We start from the raw sequence: 12,960 nt of genomic DNA, 5'->3' as shown, positions 1-12,960 counted from the left end.
GATGAAATATTTGGAACTCTCTAGAAGGTTTCTTGAATGGTGGAGGTGGAGATGAAATAAAATGAAATATGAAAGTGGTCCCTTATATAATTCAACGTTCAGGCCCGACCAAGATATACGGACCAACATACGGTCCGTATGTTTTATACGGTCCGTATGTCTAGCCGTAGATCTGGTCCAGTGAAGTATGCTCTACTGGACTGAATCTACGGTTGGACATACGGTCCATACATTTTATACGGCCGGATGTCGCGTAGGTTATCTCAGCTTTTCCGAGGATCGTTTCGTCGACTCCGTTTGATCTCCGATCCTTATGGAACCTTCTTAACACTTGTTCCTTACTTCAATACCATTCCAAGGGACGTTATAACTCTTCCTTAGGGCATCATTCATACACCATTAGTTCAACACTCGAAATTCTTATTCGTTACTCGACATGCGACTGAAACCCCTTAGCAACTTTCTTTCATACGCTTTCCGAATGTCTTTGGAAATCTTAATTAGGACCATCAATTACTACCTCTCGCTTATCCCCATACCTCGTATACGTCGTACCCTTCGATGATCTATTCACCGTACGCTAAGGGGAATTTTCGAGGTGTAACACTTCGGGGGCTGCGTTTCATGCCACGCAGGTGTATACAGATGAGTAGAGGATGCTAGTAGAAGATGTTCGAGCAGGATTGGCGAGCCCCATTTCCTTCCGGAGTGCTGCCGAGTCAGAGTACCTAGGTTATGGTATCTTGATTTATGTTAGAGACTTTGCAGACAGAGTCACGTATATAACATGTCAGTCCTGTAAGCGGCTCTGTAAGCCGATGTATCATTATGCATTACGTTACAGATTTTACTTGATTTGAGAAGGACGAAAAGCATGTTCTTTTTGAAAAGCTTACATTATGCATTCATTTCATGATTTAAGAGTCCCGTAAGATTATGAGTATCACGAGGATCAGCGGGTTCGCTCGGCCCTAAGTAGGGGTCGGGTGCCCATCATGCCCTATCAAAAGTTGGGGTATGACAGATAATAAACAAGATAATTTTGCACACTCACAGAAATTCTGAATAATTTTAAACAATTATTCAGGTTACTATTTTACTTTCGTAAATTAATTGTGAGTGTGTGTGTGTGTGTGTGGGGGGGGGGGGGGGGGGGCTTCAGAGCTTTACTAATTATTCAGAAATTTATCAGCAATTTTACAACATTTGACAATATTTTTATAGTTTATCAGCAGTAGAACAATTTCAAATAATTGTTCATTTAATTCAGAAAAAAATCAAGAAAATTAGATAAAAGGCAATTTACGTATCTCTATCCGAGGAATTTGAGTGATCGAAAGAGTTTACAATTTTACCCCTCCAGCTTTGACTTATGATATATGTGCATATTTGTGCCAATTTTGGCAAAATTGTTTTAAAATTGTGATTTTAGTTTAATTATTGTTATTCTTTCATATATGACCACCTCATAATTAACCAACTCATGGTTCAATATAGATGGGGTCAATTTTGCAAAATCTGAATTCTAAATGGCCTTAATTGAAATTTCCAGGCCGTGGGCAAATTAATTAAGGACGACAATACAAATTAGTCTTAATTGGTTAAATTAAATACCAAAATAAGCCTACATTTGCAAATGCTTAATTGCAAGGGTATTTATGTAATTAATTACAAAGGTTGGCCATAATTGCAACCTTCATTCTGTTAAGGGTCGATTCAAGGCTATTTCTGCAAAATGTTTTTTTTTTAAACCGCTTGTTTATTTAATTACTCATTTGTTTGACCTTGTTTTAATTATTTCTTGTTACAACTATTTACTTTAAATAATGACCTATTTTACTGAATTACTTATTTTTCCCCTACGAGTATATATGCACTCGATATACGCACGTATACATGCGTGATATACAAAAAGGTTTCAGATTTAAAAAAATTATAGGGCCAGGTCGAACCCACAAAGGGCTGACCCGGCCCATGAGACAATATAATACTCCCTCGGTATAATGCCCAAACCGGGGGTTCATTTGTTATTATTTATAAGGGGGCTAGGGTGAAACCCTGGCCGCTCTCTCACCCTTCTTACCCCTTTTCCCCCCTTTTTGCATAGGGTCAAATTGCCGACCACTATTCACCACCACTGTGACGTCGTTGGGGTGGTTGAGAAGAGGACGAAGCATTAAAAGCTTCGTCCTTTTTTCTCATATTTTTCTCGAAAATCATCCAAACAGCCCCTAAGGTACAATCCTTTATTTTCTCTTTATATTTTAGTTTTCTTGCAATTTTTAGACATTGTTTTAGCCATTGATTGGAAATTTTGGTAAATCTGAACCTTTCATTATGAATCTGAGACTTAGTACTTGGAACATGTGGTTTTCCCACATCAAACATGTAGTGTTTTGTTGGTGTTTTGGGGGTTCTATAAATAGAACCCCATACTGCCAAAGAAAAAGAAGAGAGAAGTTTTTGGCCGCTTGACAAATCAGTAGAAACATAAAGCTTTTAACTTGATATAATTTTGAGTTTTAAGCAAAGTTCTTTAGTTGAAAATTTGTTTATTTTCTGTTTCGGTAAGTGAAAACTAGTTGTTTTATTTTTGAGAGTGTTGGCTGAAGTTTGGGAAAGGGAGAAGGCTCTCAATTTCATTCTTGGTGCTAGGCTGTGCTAAAAAAAGTACGTGGCTGCTCGGGTCTGACTCCAAACCCCCCACCCCCCCCCCCATTGGGCCTAAGGCCCAAATGGGAAAATTATTTCGAATAGAGTCCGAAAGACGAAGAAAATAGCGAGGCGCGCAGAAGGCCCAACCATGGGTGAAAATGGCCAATTAGGGGCTTGGTACGCCCCTAGTCTAACTTAGTCTCCATTACTTATTTATTGTTTCAATTTGTTGTATTTGTGAAAAACTTGTATTAAAACTCATATTAGAGTGAAAATATTTTATGGTTGGAATTACCTGCCTTAGGACAACGGTTCTTATGCCGTTTAGTCGACTTTAGGTCCCCATACGTGATTTCCAAAACCTCGGACTTAAAAACTCAAACATTTTTTTTTGTCAAGCATATAAATAGAATAACTCAAAACCGTTTACAAAAATGCAAAGTCTAATAAACCTTTATTCTAAGTTTAAAAAATGGGAATATAATTTATGGCAAAAGAATTTCAAAAGAACTAAGTTTTGATCAACTTAATACAAATTGGACTTTCAAATCAGTTTTGGATAAATGAACTCACTTCAAAATGATTACACAACATTCATTTTGACAAAAAAATGGCAAAATTTTGATACATTTTTGACTATGTCCTAAAAACAAAATTAGAAGACCTGACTTTTATAAACACTTGTGATTTTTAAAGAGTATAGAACAAATAAAGGATTTTCACTTGTAACGCTGTTTTGTCCCAAAGCAGGTTCGAATTAATACACATTTTCAGAAGAGATATACTCGCTTAAGCATAAAAATGTCTTTTTTATCTCAAGAATTTACGCGTAAATAAAGTTCTGGACAAGACCGAACGTACCAATACGAGTCAACCCGAGCCCCGGTGTATGAGTATAACATGAATAACTTAAAATAACATTTCTTTCACACTTCTTTTACAAACTTATACTTATTCCTTATATATAAAAGGAAACTATTTGTACTCGGATATAATAAATCCAAAATTTACGATACCCTATAAATAAAGGGGATATATTTGAATTCTTCAAAAAATTATGATATGCATGACAATTCTTTTTTCACGGGAAAATAAACACAAAATAAGCAGTTTAAGCAAATACTCATACACTGGAATTCGTAGGTAAACCGCATTGGGCGGATCCTTAATACCGGGGTGCGTAACACCTTCCCCGGGGGATCACCAGAACCCTTACCCGTTCTTTGAATTTTGTTTTAAAGGTTTTCAATAAAATTAACCCTTAAAACTGGTTTCCTAATTCCCATTCAATAATTAGGTGGCGACTCTATTTGTTCACGACAAAGGCGGCCAAGTTATGAAAAGCTTTTATGCGCGAGTGTAAAAGCGGACCATAACAGCTGTCTCATGAATTCTCTAGTTGTAATAACTTGTGTAACTAGTAACCTTGGAACTCTGGAATTAAAGCCTCATGTCCTTGTGTGTGCTGATTTTTATAGTTTAGAAATCTACAAAAAAGTAAGCATAGTTAGAAAAAACCACCATGTTCTCCTCCATATGAATTTTAACATGATAGGAGAATAATATTTTCTCTCGGTGCACGTTAATTAAGGAGTGCTAACGTCCACCTCATAGGGAAAAAATCATGTCCACCACCAAACCGCTGCCATGGAAAAACAACATCGCCGATGAAGATCGTCACACCGGAGGACGGGAACAGTTGTAAGCTACCACCCATAATATTTGGAGGCTTCCTCTCCCCCCCCTCCCCCCTAATTCTGCTCCATACCGGAGGAAGATGAAGCTAATTTCTCATATTCGACTTCGAATGGCTTTATTAGACTCAAGGGTTTTGGCGACTCAGATGGGATGCCGACAACTTGACGCCTCCAATTCTAGGAGGAGACAACCTCTGCTCAGCCTACTCCGGTAGAGGTAAAGGATTACCGGCAGAATCGACTTGCTTAGAAAGGTAAAGCCTTAACCTATGTCCCTCCAAGCACAAAACAAGGCAGGAAAGTCGTGAATAGTGTTAAAGAGGATATTATTTCTCAGAAGGTACACATGAAAACTGCTTTGATTGGTTTTGTTGTGGGTGACACTCCATATGTTAAATCTATGGAAGCTTATGTATCGAACACTTGGAAATTTGCTCAACAACTCCAAATCCTAGTTCATGATTCTGGTTACTTTATATTTCGATTCGAAACTCAGGAAGATTGTGATAGGGTTATGATGGGAGGACCATATACATACCATAACAGCCACTCATTGTACAGAATTGGGAAATTGATTATGAATTCAACCCTAACTGCTTGACAACAATTCCCCTATGGGTAACTTTTCCTGGGCTACCTATAGGTTATTAGTCAAGTGAAGCCTTAAGCAAGATAGAAAGTACTGTCGGTCGACCTCTGTGTATGGATAAAGTAACTGTAGATATGGAGAGGATTTCTTATGCTCGTCTCTTAGTTGAAACGGATATATCTCAGCCACTTGTTGACTCGATTGACATTGTTACATTGTCGGGTGACATACATACACAATGCATTGAGTATGACTGGAAACCAAGATATTGCACATGTTGTATGAGGTTTGGACATTTAGAGAATGATTGTAGAAATGAGAAGGCTGAACAAACAAAAGCTGAGGACTTTCAAGAAGCTCCTAGAAGAAGGAGGAGAAATAGAAGAAGAAGAAGAAGATAAGCTAGACAGGACTGGTTGCCAAAGATACATGATGTACAGACTGAACAAGCTAATGCTGATCCTACTATTGTGGATACAACTACAACTAATATGTGTATGGCCCAGCAAGATCAAGAACATGTACAGGCTGCTGAGAATTCACAAACGCAACTAGAAAGAGGGGAAGCTGAAATGCAAATTGAGATACCTATTGCAAACACTTTTGATAGACTTCACGTTTTGGCAACAGATGCTCCACCTGGCCAACTTGGGGATCCTGGGATTGTACCCAACCCCCCATGAAAATAGCAACTTGGAATATAAGGGGCCTAAACTAGCCCCTAAAACAAAAAGAGCTGAGAATCCTTTTGCAGAAGCGTGGAGTAGAGTTTTTTGGGAGTATTGAGACAAGATTAAAAGAACGCAAAGCATAGAATATCTTGAGTAAGATTTCTCAAGATTGGAACACATGGTGTAATTATCCTATGGCCCATAATGGCAGAATTTGGTTATGTTGGAAAGCCCATATTCAGGTTCAAATTCTCTAAACAAAAGAATAGTTTATTCATTGTAAAGTAGAGAGCACTTCCACTTCTTTCTCTACCTATCTTATAGTGATATATGCTCACAATGATGCTCATGATAGAATTAGCCTTTGGACTGATCTTAGACAACTCAATGGAATGGGCCAGGATGCATGGTTGCTATGTGGGGACTTTAACAGTGTCCTTTTTTCAGAGGATAGAATTGGATCCTCTGTCACAACTAATGAGACACAAGATTTTCAAGACTGTATAGATGATCTCCAACTCTCCTCCTTGAAATCTAAAGGATGGCACTATACTTTCTATAGCAAACAATAATAGGGTGATAGAGTTTATTCAAAAATAGATTGGGCCTTCGGTAATTTTCAATGGATCAATGCATATGGACATGTGGAGGCTGAATTTCTCAATCTGGGGATTTCTAATCAGTCACCCATACTCATTGAATACAAACCTCATGTGCACATTCATCCCAGACCTTTAAAACTCTTCACAACAGGTATGAACCACAATGATTTTCCTGGTATTGTGAAGACTGTCTGGTCAAAATAATATAGAGGTACAAAGATGTTCCAGCTTTGGCAACAACTGAAGGGATTAAAATTTGCACTTCAAGACTTTAATGCCTATATGGCATCATATGCCCAGAAACTGCAACTTACTAGGTAGAAGTTGGATACTGTGCAAGTTTAAATATCAAGCAAGCCCTTTGATCAGAATTTGATAGCTAAGGAGAAGCAGCTCCGACAAGAGTTGGCAAAATGGAATCTAGTTGAGGAACAAGCTCTAAGAAAAAAATCTAGAGCCACATGGATTGCTAGTGGGGATGCTAATACTAAATATTTTCATGCATAGTGCAAAATTAGGACCAGCAGGAATTCTATCATATCATTGTATGATGACTCAGGTACAAAACTCACTGACCCCTTGCAAGTAAACTTGCAGTCTATCCATTTTTTTCACTAACCTCATGGGAGATCCAACTGAGGAGGTACCCTACCCTAAATCTGAGGTAATTAAGAGGGGTCCATGTTTGTCTTACCAACAGAAATGCTCCGTTATACAAGATATTACAGAAGAGGAAATTATAACTGCAATCAAAACTATGCCACATGAGAAAGCCCCAGGAATAGATTGTTATCCCATTGAATTTTTTACACAACACTAGGACATTATCAAAGTGTCCGTACTACAGGCTGTGACTGAATTCTTTCACACTGGTAAAATGCTAAAATCCTTTAGTTGTATTGTAGTCACTCTGATCCCAAAAACCAATAATCCTAAAATGGTGAAGGACTATAGGCCAATAGCATGTTGTACCACAGTCTATATGATTATTACTAAAATCCTCACAAACAGGTTAAAGGCAGTGATCGGCACAATTATCAGCCCCTCACAATCTGCCATCATTGAGGGTCGGAGCATTATAGATAATATTTTATTCCCTCAGGAAGTATTTAAATGGTACACTAGGAAAGGTCTCTCCCCTAGATGTGTTATGAAGGTGGACTTGAGGAAGGCATATGACTCTATTGAATGGTGCTTTCTGAGGAGTATGTTAGTAAAGTTAGGCTTTCCCTTCAAGTTTATTCAGTGGGTGATGGAATGCATTTCTACTGTGTCCTACTCTTTGATGTTGAATAGTGGCCTCACAAAACCTTTTTAAGGGAAAAGTGGAATCAGGCAGGGTGATCCTATGTCACCCTACCTTTAGGTGATTGCTATGCAATATTTACAAAGGGAACTAAATATGATGGCAGCAAACAAATTGTTCAAATTCCATCCCAAATGTAAGTTCTTGAATGTAATGCATATTTGTTTTGCAGATGAATTATTGATGTTTTGTAAAGCAGATATCCTATCCATCAGACTCATTCAAGAGGCCTTCTAAAAATTTTCAGCAGCTTCTGGGCTCAGGGCTAACAATGACAAGAGTTCAATCTACTTGTCTGAGGTTAAAGCTGAACTGAAACAAACTATCCTGCAGCAACTGGGATTCAATGAAGGCTCCCTTCCATTCAAATACCTAGGCATACCTCTGTCCTAAAAAAGAGCTTACTATTGCACAATGTATGCCACCGGTGGATAAAATTACAGAGACGATAAGGTGTTGGTCAGCCAAACTTCTTTCATATATACGAAGACTACAACTCATAAAATCTATATTATTTGGGATTCAAACTTATTGGGCGCAAATTTTCATCTTGCCTAAAAGGATACTCAAATTGATTGAAAGTGTTTGCAGATCCTTCTTATGGACTGGTGCTGGGGTTATATCAAAGAAAGCCCTTGTCTCTAGGGAGAAAGTATTTTACTCAAAGGCAGCTGGAGGGAAAAATATCTTGCATATTTGTTGTTGGAACAGAGCAGCAATTTTGAAACAACTGTGGGCTTTGGCAAAAGAAAAAGAATGCTTATGGATCAAGTGGGTACACAATTACTACAGTAAGCAAGAATCACTTGAAAACTGCCAACCACCCAAGAATGCTACTTGGGTGGTGAGGAAGATTATAGAGGCAAGGCAGTATGTTTTAAGCTTGGGTTCATTACAAGGGAATCTCCTCAGCAGATTGGAATTGGTAGTGGTGAGCCAGAAATACTCCATCAAGAAGATGTATGTAGTCTTGAGGCCACTTCAACCACAAGCACCATGGAAACATCTGCTGCTTCAACCACAAATTCATCTAAGACACAAGTTTATTTTATGGCTTGCATTGCAAAGAATATTGGCTACTATTGGCAGATTATTAAAGTTTGGTGTGCAAGTGCCTCCTTCATGTATATTTTACAAGGGCCCGGATGAGACCATGGATCATCTATTCTTCAACTGCCTCATCACAAAAAATCTGTGGCAAAGGGTATTACTATGGATTGGAGAACAAAGGCAAATTGGAAACTAGCAAGAAGAGGTAAGTTGGATGAACAATAGGGCAAAGTAGAGATCAGGAAAAGGGGGAATTATCAGCTGCTGTTTTGCTATTGTCATTAACATCATATGGAGAGAAAGGAATTTGATGATATTTCAAAGTAGCTACTATCAACCTGAGAGAATATGCAAGGAAATAGCAATCTTTATTCATATCAGAGGCAATACACTAAGCAAGTGGCATCCACTTTTGGCACAGTTCATGCAATCTCCTTGAAATTATTTCTGATGCAGCCTGCATGGCCTGGACCTAAAAAAAGCTCCTATAGTACTTGTCTCAATGGTAGTATAGTGGTTGTCTTTGCACTGATACAGGTTGTTTAAGTCTCATTAGGGTATAGGTCTAGTTTTGTTATTTTGTTTAGCTATAGGACCTGAGTTTTTGTAGTCTCCATTTGTATTTAGGAGGCTGAGTTTGCTTTTTTTTTTTTTTTTTGTTCTGAGAAACAGGTGGTCAGCCCTATTTGGTTATGTAACTACTGCACTTTTGGTATTAGTAAAATTCTTTATTTACCAATTTTTTTAAAGCTTCTTCCATTGACTTTATTCTAGTTTCCAGACCTATTCCGCTCTCTGCCATCACACCTTTCCATTATCTCTTAGTCCTTACCCTCAAGTATGTTATCTGAGTCTTATCACTGTTGAGGATTTTCCTACAATTTACTCTTAACCCCTGAAAATCCTGACATTGAAAAGAGGCTTCATCTAAAGCCGGGTTGGCTAGAGCATCTTCCCTCAAAATAAGACTAAAAGAGACAGTCATAGTACTTCTTAGTTCCAAAATCTATTCTATCCAACTAACAATTCCCCATGGTGGCTTCCATCCTTCCTCTAAAATTTTATAAATCATTTCAGAGTCAGTCTGAATTATGACATTATCCAATCTTTCATTCCTACAATACCTCAGAGCCTAAAATTGCTATCACCTCAGCATCTGTATTTGTGTTAATGCCTATCTCTGCAGCTTGAGCATATACCAAGTTCCCCTCATTGTTCATCAAGCAGAAACCATTAGCATTTCTTGTTATACCCCGTATTTCATATGCTACTTTTCACCATAAGGTGGCTGACGTAAAGTTAGTAAGTGAGGTTGTTTTTAAGATTATAAAAGATTCTACATGATTATTCCTCATATGCGGGAGTTTAATTGTGTACAACAAGTATCAGAAGGTTGGAGGTGAAATAAACCAGAAAATAGCGAGTATTACAGCAGAGTAACTCGACGGTCAAGTCAACGAACCGTCGACTGGTCGACAAACAGTCGACTCCACTGTCAAGAAACTCTGCCAGATTCAGGGGATGCCGCAGTTTGACAATGCAAGTTGTCGAACCATCGACTGGTCGATGGACCGTTGACCCTGCCATCGAACCTGTGTGAAAAGTTTTCTCTCTCCTATAAATAAAAGGCTGATAACTTGGATCATTTATTTTTGCCAAAAATCAGAACCTCTTAGACTTTTCAAGTTCCCTCTACACTCCCTACTAATCCATACACTTCCTAAGCCAAATTTAAGTAAGAAAGAATCAAGCTTTGAAAACCTAAGTTAGTCCATGGGTGATGATGATCTTTGCTCTTAACTAAGTTTTATGGTGATTTTGTTTTGAAACAAGGTTGGGGAAGCTAGGGTTCTTCAAGATTGAGGTTTTCTCTCTCTTTATTTTTTATATTGAGTTGATTTGGAGATTAATAAGTCATGGAAGTGAAGGAAATTTTGGTAGGAAAGGTTATGGGACATTCTGTTGTAATTGTTAACTATGAATGGAATTTGGAAGGAAGTTTTGGATTATTTTAGGTGTAAAATTTATATAACTTCCTAAATATGGAGTTGTTGATGTTGTTATTGTTATTGGGAGTTGATTTGGAATTTGGTGGGAGTCAATAAAATAGGGGAAGTGCTGCCCAAATCCCGCTAGCCCATTAGTTACTTTAGTTTGAACTTATGATTGTTTTCAAGACTTGACCTTATTATGAATCCTCTTGAATGTAGATTTGCGAGCTTGGGAGGATAACGTTAAGTAGTTATGCAGACATAAAGGTATGTTAAGGTTGTCCCTTTCTTTCTTACGGCATGATCCTTTGATACAAACGCATTCACATGATGTCCATAATGTCCTTATTTTTGTAGAAATGTTAAAGCTTATGATTCTTGAGGTTCATATGACATTGTTGATAATTGTCCCATAATTATTGATCTTTCTCATATGATTATCGATTTTATTCATTGTTGTTGATCTCATCTTATAGTAGCTGTTCCTTCAAGGTGAGATATAGCGATGATGATGATTCCATAATGGCAATCGGAGGTTTACAGAACATATGTCACTCCGATGGAGTTATAGCTTTTATTTGGGCTCTCATGCATGCTTTATATATATATATATATATATATATATATATATATATATATATATATATATATATATATATATATATATATATATATATATATGCATGTATTTTCTCACACCAAGCCACACTATAGTCGACCGGGTATGGCACGTAGATGTGCACACCACTGCAGTTGGTACGTTATGATGATACCCCGGACGCGGGATGCCCCGAACTCTGGATGACATGATATATGGATCGGGCTGCACGTTCCGCAGCAATATATATATGTATGTATGAATTTCTTTTTCTTTTTTTTTTTAAAAAAAAAAAGCTAAGCATGCATGACATGGGCCTTAAGAGGCATCCAAATGTACAGGTTATCTCTGTTATCTCATGTTACTTTCCATAGCCTTATTATGTTGTTATTCATGCCTTACATACTCAGTACGTTACTCGTACAGACATCCTTTTATTTATGGATTCTGCGTTCATGCCCTTCGATAGATAGGAAGACGGACTGGATCCTTAGGCTGCTTCATCAGCGTTTGCTCAGCAGTGCTCCATTTGTCCCGGAGCTACAGTTTATTCGGTATTATTCTTTTGTGTACATATGGTCATGGCGGGGCCCTGTCCCGTCCTTATGATTGTTACACCTCGAAAAATTTCATGTCGTTGCCTAGTGAATAGGATAAAGCAGGGTAAGGAGTACATGATGTTTCTATAAGTAAGAAAGGTTATTTAACGATTTTAAATAAGATTCCAAAGACGTTGGAAGTAAGAGAAGAAAGTTCGTTAAAGAATGTTGAGCACAAGTTGTATTATGAAGAAGGATGTGTAAAGTATCGAGTTAATGTCGACTTGATGATGTATTAGAGAAGAGTTATAACGCTCCTTATATTGGTAATGAAGTGTTAAACAAGTGTCAAGAAGGTTCCATAAGGATTGAAGATCAAACGAACGACGAAAACAATTTTTGAGAAATGGGGTTATATGACCGCTTATACGGACCGTATAACATTATACAGTCCGTATAACACCCAATAGGAAGATGTTTTCCCTGATGGTGAACCACGGATACTTATACGAACCGTACAATGTTATACGGACAATATATGTGGTCCGTATAATACCCGACGGGCTGAATAAGTTGCGAGTACAAATACAAGTTCCCATTCTTATTTTCTCATTCTTTCCACGTCTCCATCTCTCTCAAGACTTCTAGAGGGTTCTACACATTTCATCTTCAAGAATACAAAGGAAATCAAAGGTTCATATCATAAATTCAAGTGAATCAAGTGCAAAAAGCTCACTTCTGGGGTTCATCCAAGGCAAGAAATCCCTTTGGAAGTGGAACCGGGGTTTTCTCAGTGGAGTATTGCTATCCAAAACTCATTACTACTTAATCAAAGGTAAGTTTTATGATCATTCCATGTTGTTTAAAGTATTGAGAGGTTGAAAGACTTGGATTACGAAGGAAGTAGAAAATAGGTTACAAACATGAGAATAGTGACATTGATGAGTAGTAGATTAATATGAATCAAGATTCTTGATATGTTGTGATTATAATTATGTTATGAATGATGTTATGAACATAGGAGAAACATTAGATGAGGATGAATGTAATGTTGTATTATGATCATGAATATGGATGATCTTGAGAGGGAGTTGTGGGAGTTGGATAATGATGAACTTGACAAAAGTTATTGATTAAGATATTATGAATGTTATCATTGATGATTGGGAGTTAATATATGATATGGAGAATGTTGTATAAACAATGGAGATGCTGCCCAATTTTCTCTAGCTTTAGTTCAAGCGTGTTTATGTTATCGATTA

At 37.6% G+C, this 12,960-nt stretch overlaps 1 protein-coding gene and 1 long non-coding RNA gene across 2 annotated transcripts; both read left to right on the top strand.

The window, feature by feature from the left end:
* Window positions 1-1,023: 1,023 nt before the first annotated feature.
* Window positions 1,024-2,937, top strand: LOC132045025 (uncharacterized). Its single transcript, XR_009412335.1, has 2 exons — window positions 1,024-1,125; window positions 1,165-2,937. It is a non-coding gene; the product is annotated as an uncharacterized LOC132045025 (long non-coding RNA).
* Window positions 2,938-4,041: 1,104 nt separating this feature from the next.
* Window positions 4,042-9,196, top strand: LOC132045026 (uncharacterized). The gene is made up of 3 exons (XM_059435552.1): window positions 4,042-4,152; window positions 4,476-4,606; window positions 8,112-9,196. Exons 1-3 carry the CDS (start codon window positions 4,042-4,044, stop codon window positions 8,764-8,766), a joined length of 897 nt encoding a protein of 298 aa, XP_059291535.1. The 3' UTR covers window positions 8,767-9,196.
* Window positions 9,197-12,960: the final 3,764 nt, after the last annotated feature.

Source organism: Lycium ferocissimum, unplaced genomic scaffold (genome assembly GCF_029784015.1).
Source record: "Lycium ferocissimum isolate CSIRO_LF1 unplaced genomic scaffold, AGI_CSIRO_Lferr_CH_V1 ctg5863, whole genome shotgun sequence".
Classification (NCBI taxonomy): domain Eukaryota; kingdom Viridiplantae; phylum Streptophyta; class Magnoliopsida; order Solanales; family Solanaceae; genus Lycium; species Lycium ferocissimum.
Note: the sequence above shows the minus strand (reverse complement) of the source record. Positions and strands in the feature narration are given on the sequence as shown.

What these genes read in the sequence shown, in the direction of transcription:
- LOC132045026 (XM_059435552.1), top strand. Translation starts at nt 4,042, where the DNA reads ATGAATTCTCTAGTTGTAATAACTTGTGTAACTAGTAACCTTGGAACT. An exon ending in GTTTAGAAATCTACAAAAAA is followed by an intron (nt 4,153 to 4,475) that starts GTAAGCATAGTT and finishes TGGCTTTATTAG; the next exon opens with ACTCAAGGGTTTTGGCGACT. An exon ending in GAATCGACTTGCTTAGAAAG is followed by an intron (nt 4,607 to 8,111) that starts GTAAAGCCTTAA and finishes AAGTGTTTGCAG; the next exon opens with ATCCTTCTTATGGACTGGTG.